At 39.4% G+C, this 13024-nt stretch overlaps 1 protein-coding gene across 1 annotated transcript; it reads left to right on the top strand.

Moving 5' to 3' along the window:
* The first annotated feature begins 8839 nt into the window (after positions 1-8839).
* Positions 8840-9734, top strand: LOC121977958 (zinc finger protein 4-like). The gene has a single exon (XM_042530356.1). It carries the CDS (start codon positions 8894-8896, stop codon positions 9650-9652), a length of 759 nt encoding a protein of 252 aa, XP_042386290.1. The 5' UTR covers positions 8840-8893; the 3' UTR covers positions 9653-9734.
* Positions 9735-13024: the final 3290 nt, after the last annotated feature.

Below are 13024 nucleotides of genomic sequence, written 5' to 3'. Positions count from 1 at the left end.
TTAAGATTTATGGAAAATTAAACTGGTATGTTAAACATCATCAATGTCAACTTAGGAAAATTCCTAAAACTTATGTATCCCCCAGATTTTTGATTAATCCTGTAGGAAGGAACCTCTATTGGGTTCCAAAATCTGTGCTAAATTAATTTTTTTTAGGCTTTCAGAAGAAAAGTTAAACGTTAAAATTTCTTTATGAAGCTTTGTCTAAGGAAGTGGTTGTTGCTCCAATAACCAAGAAGGTCTAGTGCCTCGCCACGACCTAGAAGCTGAAATATTGAAATAAACTATTTAATTAACTTTCTGAAAAAACATTAAAACTAGAATTAGATAATGCTTTGAAAGTTTTTCAAATATTTTTTTGAAAATTCTAAAAATTCATTTTTATTTAGAAATTATTTTGAAAAGTTTTAAAAATTAGTTTACTTAGAAATTTTTTCTGGAGAACTCTAAAAAATTCATTTTTAGTTAGAAATTATTTTGAAAAATTCTAAAAATTAGTTTACTTAGAAATTTTTGACAAATTCATCTTGCTTAGAAATTAAAAATTTGCTAAATATTTTTTAATATCATATTCTTACCCCGTTTTTGCTGTGATCAAAGGGGGGGGGGAGAAAAGTACAAGTTTAGGGGGAGAGAATTTTTAAAAAAAATTTTGAAAAATTCTGTTTAAAGTAGTTGCAATTTTATTTATTGCAAACTTATGTTTAACATGTTAGTTTAGTAATTTTCTTTAAAAAATTACTATTTGTCTATTTTTACCCTAACTTGAACTTGGGTTGATGCACATCAAAAAGGGAGAGATTATTGGACCCCGTGGGTGTTTTGATGTGATCAACCAAGTTAGTTAGGTCTTGCTTTGTGTTTTGATCCCTGTGTCTTAGTGTGCAGGAGCTTAGGAGCGCAGAAAATCGAGCGGAAGACGTAGCTAGCGAGAAGGACGACACGGGAAGGGAGTCGACGGGCTCGGTGCGTTCGAAGGACGAGAGAGCTGCGGAAGAGTACACCGGTGGGCGAGAAGAACGTGCGCGACGTTCGAGGAACCTTAAGTCGGGGAGGAAGGATGCTCGAGGAGAAGGCCTGAAATTGGATTCGGGTGAACCCTATTTCGGTTGGCCGGAATCACCCAAAAGAACGGAGCTTCGGAAGTCAAAGCGAAGGAAGAAGTGTGCTGGAGTTCAAGCTCAAGGCGCCTTCAATGCCCGTTGGAGGCGCCTTGTACCAGGCCAAAATGGTCGTTGAACTTTCAGATAAAGTTTTATCCGCCCACTCGATGGAGGCACCTTGGACCCCTATTGGAGGCGCCTTAGACCCTCAAGATAGATTTTCCAGAGGCTATATAAAGGCCCCTAGAACTAGGAATTATAAAGCAACTCAGAACTAAACTCTGTAATCAATTCCTAACAACTAGTGAGCATTTTAAGTGTGTAAAAAGGCTTCTCCGCATACAGTGAAGGAAACTCTGCTAGTACAATCTTCGACTGCCTTGGATTAACAACCGTCTTGGTTGTAACCAAGTTAAACCTCTGTCTCCTCTTTCATTTCTGTTTTAATTTTATAATTGTTATTGTATTTTTGAGTTGAAAGCTTTGAGGAGGGTATAGTTTAATTTTGCAGGCAATTCACCCCCTTCTTGCCGGCCTCCGCTGCACCTACACTGAGCACCAATGGAGTGTGAAATAGAATTATTGATCCACGTAATAATCTTCGTATTATCGGTCTCTCAAACATCCAACGACTTTGCATAATCATCAGCGTTGATATTCGTAGGTTGAACTCGCACGCCTGAAATATATCCCCACATAGATTTTCTCTGCAAGAAGTTTTTCATAACATATCCCTAATATGGATAATTTTTTCAGTCAGACACAGATCGATTGAAACGAATCTTCTGTGCGACCATTCATGATGATAGAACGAATTGTGCTCATGAATAACCGAACAACAAACAAAATCAAGTTGATGTGAAAATAAAAAAAAACGAATCAAAATTGTAAGGTTGTGCCAAAAATTCTTTTTCTCAGAAAGTCTGTCTCTCTTCCATTAAAATGGTTTACAATCGGGCAATATTGGAGATAAGAACAAATGACAAGGGGAAGACGTCGAGAGCATTATCGATGGAATATGGATATCTTTGGTGTAACCAGAGTGCGGGTATGCCCAATTTCATATTACATTATTTTTACATATTTGCATTGATTGCACACGATGCGCTATTGTTCTTTAATTTATCATGTGAAATCTGTCATATGAATGATAAAGATTATGGCTTCCCTGATTCTTCTTTTTTGATAAATAAGTTAATGGTTAAATAAGTTGGTGAGGTAAAGAAGTAAGCATTAAAATCAATTTTTCTCTCAAAATAAAAGATGGTGCAAGGAATGTAAATGCTTTTAAAGGAGTTATTCTAGAATTGCCTGTGCTAATGAATCAATTGGCGTGCAATGTATGGTTGCCTTTGAGTCCAATGACGGATCCAGAAATTTAAGCATGGAAAAGCGATTTTTACATGGAACAAGAGATGGTATCCTCTATCTCCACCAATGGAACCCCATAATACTAGGGGTTGTTTTTGATTTTTCTTGTTCAGTTTTCTATTTTGGTTTCTCCGAATAATATAAATGAGTTATTTTATGAATCTAGCCATGATTAGTGGCATATGGACTGCTCTATAAAAGGATTATGTGAATAGGAGTCTCTTCCAAGAATATGCCATCTGACGAATCTTCTAAAATCAGATCATCAGGGCAATCTTTTAAAGTCAATTCATTAAGATGATCCCTCTAAGATTAAGTCATTTTTCTAAGGTCAAGTCTTGTGGTTTATGACATGTAATGATTTTTTATTCTTAGGGGAAGGATTACTAAGTGAGACTATAACATTTCTTTGTGTCAAAGTTATGGGTCCATTAACATCACAACACCTACGTAGACTATAAATTCGAATCAATATTCTATCTGACTTAAGTGTGGTTGTTCTAGGTTTATGAATTTATTATACAGTTGATCGAGTACGATGAAATATATGTGCAATCATTTCTCATTTCATCTCTAGTTATATCATCATTAGTTCTTCCAATATCATGCTATAATTGGCTTGGATGCTGTTCCAAACCTTTTTGCCAGTTCCTAAAAGTTTGTTTTTGACAAGTTGTGCTCGTTCAACAAGGGTCATATTGTACCAGTTAAAAAAGTTTTCTTTTTCAATTAATCAATTTAGAAATATGTTAAATCCAATAGCCTTTTCTAAGTTGATCAATTAATCAATTTAGAAATATTTATTTTCGCTTGTCTTTTTAAATTTCAATAGCCTTTTCTGAAAATTGAAAATTAAAAATTAAAATTAGAAAATTTTCAAGCGCCAAAGAAGACCTAACCGTATTTTATATTTGCTGAACAGCAAAATCTTCATGCAATTTTTTGATTGTAGATTTTGAAAATCTTAAATTTCTGTTCCAAATAGGAACTAGTTATTTGAATTGGACAAAAAAATTGAATTAGAAAACGTGCATTTTGTTTCAGCTTTTGCTGAGTGGTCCTTGCAAGATTTCTTCTGTATCACTTTTGTTATCATGAACTTGTCTTGCTTTTTGATAGGCAGAGGCTGAACTTATTCATGCGATTGTTCTGTTATTTGAACGGCTTGGAATAACATCGTCAGATGTGGGAATCAGAATCTCTAGCCGAAAGGTATTTTCATACAAATCCTTCATTTTCTTGCTATCATTTGACTTACCTAGATTCTGCATCATTGAAGAAGCAAAACTTTGTCTTACATATATTTGCGAGCATGTGCATTGCAGAATGAAATCAGGGTTTTACTATAGGATTACTAAAATTGCAATTCTCTCGAGAATAGTTTTTTACATTACATATATTTGCTTGTAGAAGTGATTCAAGTAAACAAAGGAAGACGTGTAAGATTACATCTTAAATGATTGACAATCTTTAATCTTGTATGTCACAGAAAATATAATAACCAACACCATCTATACTAACTAAATTTTGGCACCTAAGGTGACCGAATAAAATCTTTTCAAGAACTAAAACTCACTTCAGGTTTCACCAGAAGTAAGCTGTTTATTTAAACGAATATTCTAACTCTTTTTCGGTTTTCAACTAATCTGTTGATTAGGGAAAGCCCAATGCCACATGGATGAATGGAATATGTCTTAATGTCAATATTAATTACATTGATACCATGACAAATCACCAGATAGGAAATAATTACAGATGACAGGAAAGGCGAAGGAGGACAACCTAGATTAACTGTTGAGTGGAAAATTTTATCGTACACATCTTTGTGGCGGTGGAAGATATGATCGATTGCTATCCACATTCGGCAGTGAAGATATTCCTGCTTGTCGTTTTGGATTTGGGGATATGCTGTTGTAGTTGAAGTAAGTGGATTCTATCATTTTATTGTTATTGTTATTGTTATTGAGTCGTCCAGAATGAAAATGTAGAAACTCCATCAAGAATCATATTCGTTAAGAAGAAAATGTAGTTACTGGTCAAATTTTCCTCGAAATAGCTTCTCAGTTATCCACTTCTTAGTTAGTGATCCCGTCCGGAAGCTGAGTCGGATGAAGACGAACCTTGTTGTACTGTAAGTTGACGAAAGGTCACTGAGGGGTTGAATCTACCGGGTGCCCCCCTCAAAAGGTTCACACGAGCGGCCGACGGAGAGAGATGACCAGGACGATGACGCTGTCGCTCTACACACACTCAGACGAGTCCACCAGTCGTTAGAGACCAAAAATCAGGAAAAAAGTCCTCGGGTCAGGCCCTCCGACGCTCAAGTCAGGTACTTTTTCCCTAGAAATTGTAGAGAAAAGACGAAAAGTAACAGACTAGTAAGAAATGACGAGTGAGCGTACCTGCATAAGGGACAAGGCATCCCTTTTTATACTGCAACGGAAGTTTCTGAGTCTGATGGGTGTCAGGGAATGTCGGCTATCAGACTTTGTCTGACGGTGGTTGACACGTGGCTCTTCTTAATAGGTTGGCGGCAAAACCAAAGGCGCATTGAGCCCCGTCTGTTAGCATATTCTCTAACACCTTGATTATTCTCTGACATTCTCTGACAAGTCGTTACGATTCCTTGACTGGTTTGTCCTGTAGTGTCTGAACGATGAGTCTGCATTCCGAGATCTGCACCTCAACCTGCTCATATCCGCTACTATCCTTGGCTTGTACATCCCGACCTGCACGCTGGGTCGGTGTCCAGACCTGCTGTTTACTGTTCTGATATCCTTGGCTTGTATGTCCCGACCTGCACGCTGGGTCTGTGTCCAGACCTGTTTGTATACCTATGATCCTTGGATTGGATGTCTCGACCTACACGTTGAGTCTGTGTCCAGACCTGTTTGCTGTTTACTGCCATCCTTGGCTTGTACGTCCCGACCTGCACGCTGGGTCGGTGTCCAGACCTGCTGTTTACTATTCTGATATCCTTGGCTTGTATGTCCCGACCTACACGCTGGGTTTGTGTCCAAACCCGTTTGTATACCTATGATCCTTGGCTTGGATGTCCCGACCTGCACGCTGAGTCTGTATCCAGACCTGTTTGTACACCTATGATCCTTGGCTTGGGTGTTTTGACCTGCGCTTCAGGTCTGTGTCTAGACCTGCAGGTATACATGATCCTCGGCTTGTATGTCATCCCCAATTACACTTGGCCCATGGGCCTGGTCCTTGACCGTTGCCAGGGCTGGTCCTTGTCCGGCTTATAATCCCCTATCTTGACCATTACGACCCTGGTCACATAAGCTTGACTTTTGACCTCCATGCTTTCCACGTCAACTTGACTGCTGACCGGCCACGGAGGCTTGACTTCTGACCTTCTTGACCTTCAGGTTAACTTGACTTCTGACCCTCTTGTGATATTGACTCATAATCGCATTATCATACTGACCCACAAAATATGGACCGTATCAGTTAGTAACACAGGGATTAGATGGTTGCAATTCTGTTATTTTTCGATATAGTCATTCTCGGGTGACATAGTCTTTCCGTTGGATGGGGAACTCGAAGATCGGGCCTCGATGGTTGAGGAACTCGAAGAAAAGGCCGCAGCGTCGATCTGGCAGGTTAACATGAGAATGGTACAGATAGCACATTCCTTCCGGATCATCTTTTTGTCAGTTCAACAGAAAATCCACCTCGCTGATCGGTTTAGAAAACACTTCTTTCCCCTTGCTTTGCTTCCCTCTTGATTTCCCCCCTCTTTTTTATGTTTGATAGGGTTTTTAAGCACGCTGAACGAATCAATGCAAGTAGGCCTTTGTTGGCGGGCAATTCCGAGTGGCGACGAGGCACAGTGCGGGTAAAGGTTCTATCGACAAGAGAAGAATACGAAGTCAAAATTGACGAGCTGGGTTGAACAGAACAATTCAACGTTTGTAATTCATAATCGTTGTTCAATTATAATAAATAATTTTCCTACCTTGATTGTGATCCTCAAGCACTCCTCAACTTGTACTTGTCCTTTTCCCTTAAACTTGAGGGTCCATATGTTATAAGTGGTGGGGAATCATGGCAAATTAATGCTTTAAACAACTTTACATTAGATATGATCATTTTTATTTTGTTGATGCGGTATTAAGAGGTAGGGTGTATTTTTCAGGGATTTAATTTTCACATAGATTATTAAATTTTTTAGATTTGTTTGATGGACAAAATGTGAGACAGGCTAATGGTAAAAGTTTATCGTCTGTCGTTTCTCCTCATTTACAATTTATTCACAGTTCTTTCCTAATCCTTCAGTTGACTAAATGATCACAAAAATAGTTATCAAAAGGTTCATGACAACTCCAAGTGGATTGAGCCATTGACAAACATAATCTCGCCAAAAGAATCAAATGGGACCATACAAAAATATGAGAAGATATACATGAGGAATATACTAGACTCTGATGAGACACCTCGATCTCTATCTCTTCAATACACGGCAGCAACTAAACAAAGTTGAAAGCAAAATAAACAAATTAAAAGTAAAGAAAAATTTATTAAAAAAAAAAGTTTGAGAATCTTCTACTTTTATCCTGGCACTGTCATGCCATGTAAACAAGTATCTATCTATCTGTGACCACCCAAGCTGCTGCTGCTGCTGCTGCTGCATCCTCACATTTAGAGATGTGTTATATTCTCAAAGCTGCTTTGCTCTCCACATACGAATTATCTTCTTGTTTGTTTGTTTTAGATGAATACATCGAATTAAGTCTCACAGAAAAGACAACACATAAAGCTTTGCCCCTGATGCGGCCCGGATAACCTGGTCAAGCTGTCGCCCTCGTCACCATTGCTGCACGCCCAAAGGCTAAGGGCATCTCCAATATTATGAGTTTTTATTTTTTTTTTAATTTTTAATATATCATAAATGTAAAAACTTCTTATTCTCTCCCCAATAATAATTAAAAAAACTCTCCAGAAATCTCAAACTTCATTGTTAATTAATTAATGAGAGGCTCTGCTCACATTGTTAATTTTGAGAGAAAAAATAAAATTTGAATCTTCACTAATGTTTTTGGACTAAAAACCTCAAATCTCATGGCGAGAGTGATTCTAAATTTTTGTTTTAGCTTTTTACTTGACAAACTTCTCTAAAAACTTTGTATTGGTGATGTTCTACTCCAATTTTCCTGATTCACTCGAACACAACGATCTCTAAGGCTATGTTTACTTTAGAGTGGGGATGAGGAAAGGAAAGAAATCAACGATATAAAATTATTTTTGAAGGAAGAGAAAAGAAAGGGTGAAGAAATTTTTTCCTTTACACACTTGTTTACCTTAATAGAGGAACGTGAATACTTATGATGTAATTTTGTAAATAAAAAAGAGTGCATGCGTTATTTTTTTGGTACATAGTATAATTTTGTGAGTTAAAAAGACTACATGCATCATTTTATTTTGGTATATAATGTAATTTTGTGAATGCAAAAGGGGTACATGCATGTGTCATTTTTTTTCCATCCGCTGTTTTCTATCTGATTTTGAGATGATCAATTTTGACTCCAAAATTATCCGTTGATGGATTACATTACTTTTACTTTGAAAAATTTTAATAAAATAAACGATGAAAATTTTTTTATCATAAAATTTTATTTTTAATTTTATTTTCTATTCTCCTAAATAAACAGAGCATAAAGAAGGAGTGAGCGGACTCTTTTTTTACCTCAACCACTGACATGTCTTGACACGGTAATGATCCTTGGAGGCTATCTACTCCAAAGGCATGCAACACTTATCTAATGACTTGATAATGTCAGATGTACGATCCAATGACTATGTCCCTTGACATTCTATCCTCATACATGCTGCCATCTGATAGGATGGTCGCCTATGTGCCTAGCCTACGTCTCGAGGGATAATTTATATGAATATTCTTTCTCATCGGCTATATAAGATTCAAAGGTATGGTTTTCTTAAGCTACTTCGTTTTTTTTTTTCTATTTTTCATCTCACACTTTTGTTCATTTTCTCAAATCCAAGCTAACTTGACTGTGAGAAAGGTCACGTCGACTAGCCAATTTGTCGTCCGCTGAGGTCCTTGAATCATAGCCGACCAAGGTTTAATCGGTCAAAGGAAGGACATAGCTGTGGGCCCAAAGAGAAAGGGAAAGTAGGAACTGGAGCATAAAAAAGATACCATCAACCACTTCTTTATTGGCTCATGGTCATTCGGGATGAGATTGATTTTCAACTAGTGTAAAATACCTCAATAGTCACTACTCACTGTATAAGAGGAAGTCTCTCTTAATTTATTTTCCTTTAATATCAACATGAGGTCATCCTGAAAGCAGCCCAGGGTTATCAACTTTTACTGTTTATGGTCATTTTAGGGTTGACTCTGAGTAAAAGTGCAAGGCATACACTTTAGGGTTCCATAATTAGAGATGTGCCCTGTGACCTCACAAGTCTATCCTCTCCTTTTTTGGCACCATAAGAAGCTGGAGAACCAGAACCACAAGGCCAATTCTTTCAGTTTTCGCTCTTTGAAGACTGCAGTCGTTGTATTTGTTGCTAACTGTCGTCTATACATGAGCAAGTCCGAGAGAGAAGCATCTGTAGATGGTGGTGCGTTTGAAGTGAGGAATCCAGTGGCTTCCCCTCGTCCCTTCCGCCTCGAGCTCTCCCTCAAGGCCGTCCAGAGCACGAGCGAGAGCAGCGGCAGCGGCGGCGGCGGAGAGTCGCCGGCTGCGTGCGGGCCGAGGTCGCAGAGAGTCTTCTCCTGCAACTACTGCCATCGCAAGTTCTTCAGCTCCCAGGCGCTGGGAGGCCACCAGAACGCCCACAAGAGGGAGCGGTCGCTGGCGAAGCGCGCGGTGCGGATGGAGGCGGCCTTCCCCTACGCCTGTGCGAGCATGGCGTCGCTGCCCCTCTACGGCTCCGGGATCCGCTCGCTCGGAATTCAAGCTCACTCTTCGGCTCACCGCGGAGTGGCGAAGTGGAAGAAGAAGGAGAGCGACGGGATGGCCGGGAGGGGCCGGATGGAGCCGGTCAGGGCAGGCCTCGTGGAAGATGAGGAGCTGGATTTTTGCTGCTGGCCTGGGAGCTTCAGGCCAATGGCGGATTCAAGTTCGGTCACTTCAGTTACCCAGCAACAGCAACGACCAGAGGAGGAGGAGGAGCCTGATCTCACTCTCAGGCTTTAACTTATTGCCCCTGTTTTTTCTTTTTTTTTTTAATAATTCAGATGTTCAAATTTAGCCCGATTAACTAGATCTATTGGATAAATCTAGAACATAACTTATTGTTAGTAGGCATGGTTGCATACTTTGCTACGGAGCCAACATGCACTCGGGCAAAGTTCAGTCGATGTGGCTCGAGCAAAATGCTTCTCTACCTTCTTTCGCCAATGATAATACGTGTGTTGCACTACTAGTTAACGATCGGCGGACATGTGCACCGACATCCAGTTCTTTTGTTTCTTTAGGATTTGCTTTTAGAAAAGGTAAAGAGAGGCATGCTTATGAATGGCAAGATCAAGCCCCACCATGTGGTGCTCTGTTTTTCCCCCCTCTTATTAATAGCATAACAAGGTCAAGAAAGACATCATTATCTTCAACCTTTAGGTAAATTTTTTCTTGCATCCCATTATCAAAGTTTGTAGGTTTTGATACTTATCTCGTAGAAAAAGTGAATTGAAAAATTAATTAAAATTTGCTTTCGGACTTTTATGATAACATGATTGATCTGTGTAGATGAGAGGCTTTCTTATAGATGTTAAGCTAGGAATATTAAATAGATTCAATTGTATGATATAGTCTTAACCATTATCTTTGAAGATTTTTATTTTAGTAGTTCCTTCTAAGAAGAATTTTTTTTCTTCGTGTAGTTGGGACATCTAATATAAAATCGAATAATACTTCATTCTCGATTCGAATTTTTCCTCCATCTAGTGTGAATTTAGTATCCTAGCTTAAGTTGGGATGGAGACCTAATCCTAATCTTTTGATGGCTCAAAATATGACTTGTGTGAAGTGGAGATGATGATAATGAGAGGAAAAGTGGTTTGGCCTCACCAAGAGCATTTTACTATGATGCCAAAAGACTTAGTGACATAACGGCGATGTAACATGTAGTATTATGGGATTTCATTGGTGGAAATAGAGAATATCATTCGTTGTTAAGATCGTAATCGTCTCTCCATATTTAAATTCTTGGTTTCGCCACTGACACCTTCTATGGTAAAAATAATTTTTTTTGTCTTTGATAAACTCAAAGAAACAACTTAACTCACAATATGATGTGATTTCCTTATGAAAAGTCATCCTCACGTTCCTTAGCTTTAAATGCAAACACAATCAATTCTTAAAAAAAAAAAAAAAAAAAAAAATCAAATGAGCTCTCCAAATTATGTGAATAGTAAAATGATAGTAACAATCTGGATATCATACTATATTATGACATCATATCCACAATATATATATATGTGTGTGTGTGTGTGTATGATCTCGTCCGGAATTTGAGTCGGATGGAGGTCGGCTGTGTTGTCGTTGGCGTCGACGGAAGGCGATGGAGGCTTCCTACGAGCACAATGCTGCACAGGCAAATTCCACGGGTTGTTGACAGAGGGTGATGCGAGGATGATGAAGCGAGAGTTTTCTGTGCACACTCAAACGAACTCCCTTTACATTAGGGACCAAGAAACATGGAAAAAATCCTCAGAGCAGGCCCTCCGACGCTCGAGTCAGGTACTTTTCCCCAGAAGAATAGTCAAAATTGCAGAAAGTAGAAGACAGATGCGAAAATGTGAGGGAGCGTACCTGTGCCAGGGAGATGACACCCCTTTTTATATGACCATGTGTATTTAGGGCTTCTGGCAAGTGTCAGGGAATGTCGGGTGTCAAACTCTGTCTGGCAGTGGGTGACACTTGGCATCCTCCTATAGGTCGGAGGAAGGTTCTTCTATCAGCTGGTCCCAGACCGTTAGAATATATCCTGATACACAACAGATATTCTCTGACAAGTGGTTACGATTCTTTGGCTCTTTTGTCGTTTTCGTTGATCAAGCATGAACAAGAGAACTTCTGACAACCAGCGATCGCCCGGCCTGACCGGGGTGCATCTGAGTAATCCGTCATATCCCGACCAGACACATCAAGCTAGTGTACATGAGTCTGCTATGAGAAAACCCGACCAATAGAGATGGTTCCTTCTCCTTCTTCCTCGTTCTTGGTATTACTAATCTGACTTCTTGACCTGGGCATCCTGACCGAGTAACTTGTCCAAATTCTTAACCTGGTCATCTTGACCGAGAAACTTGTCTGAACTCTCGACCTGGACAGCCTGACTGAGTAACCCGTCTGAATTCCTGACTTGGTCCCCTCGCCCAAGTAACCCATCTGAACTCCTGACCTGGGCATCCTAACCGAATAACTTATTGAATTCCTGATCACTTGGTCATCTTGACCGAGAAACTTGTTTGAACTTCCGACCTGGACAACCTGACCGAATAACCCATCTGAATTCCTAACCTGGTCCCCTCGCCCGAGTAACCCATCTGAACTCCCGACCTGGGCAGCTTGACCGAGTAACTTGTTGAATTCCTGACCTGGTCATCTTGACCAAAAAACGTGTCTGAATTCCTGACCTGGGCCCCTCGCCTGAGTGACCCATCTGAACTCCCGATCTGGGCAGCCTGACCGAGTAACTTATTGAATTCCTGACCTGGTCATCTTGACTGAGAAACTTGTCTGAACTTCAGTCCTGGACAGCCTGACCGAATAACCCGTCTTAATTCTTGACCTGGTCCTAGGGATGTAAATGAACCAAGCCGCTCGCGAGCTATTCGAAGCTCGATTCGATAAAAGCTCGTTTGAGCTCGTTTAATGAGACTCGTTAAGATAAACAAACCAAGCTCAAGCTTCGTAATATTCGGCTCGTTAACTCTTGAACACGTTCGTTAAGCTCATTAAGCAACTTTTAAATAAAAAAAAATAATAGTTTTGATATTGAATTTATAGATTTTACACTCTACTTATGAAAAATATAGACAAATATATTAAATTTATTTATTAGAATAAAATTATAAATTTTAATAATAATATTATACTTTTATCTAAATATATAATTTAGTTTTTAATGAATATTTAAATTTATGATTTATATTTATTAAGCTCGTTTAGGCTCGATAAAAACTCGAATAAGCTCGTGAGCCATGAATATATTCGTTAAATAAAGCTTGAGCTCGGCTCGATTATAAACGAGTCAAGCTCAAACATTCAAGAGTTCGGCTCGGCTCGACTCGATTACACCCCTAGCCTGGTCCCCTCACCCGAGTAACCCATCTGAACTCGCGACCTGGGCAGCTTGACCGAGTAACTTGTTGAATTCCTGACCTAGTCATCTTGACCGAAAAACGTGTCTGAATTCCTGACCTGGGGTCCTCACCTGAGTGACCCATCTGAATTCCCGACCTGGGCAGCCTGACTGAGTAACTTGTCTAAATTCCTGACCTGGTTATCTTGACAAAAAAACGTGTCTGAATTCCTGACCTGGGCCCCTCGTCTGAGTGACCCATT

This window comes from Zingiber officinale, chromosome 4B, assembly GCF_018446385.1.
Source record: "Zingiber officinale cultivar Zhangliang chromosome 4B, Zo_v1.1, whole genome shotgun sequence".
Lineage (NCBI taxonomy): Eukaryota > Viridiplantae > Streptophyta > Magnoliopsida > Zingiberales > Zingiberaceae > Zingiber > Zingiber officinale.
The sequence above is the reverse complement of the archived record's forward strand: the minus strand, read 5'-3'. Positions and strand labels throughout refer to the sequence as shown.

Excerpts from the sequence above, each read along its gene's own strand:
- LOC121977958 (XM_042530356.1), top strand. The coding sequence starts at position 8,894 with ATGTGCCCTGTGACCTCACAAGTCTATCCTCTCCTTTTTTGGCACCAT.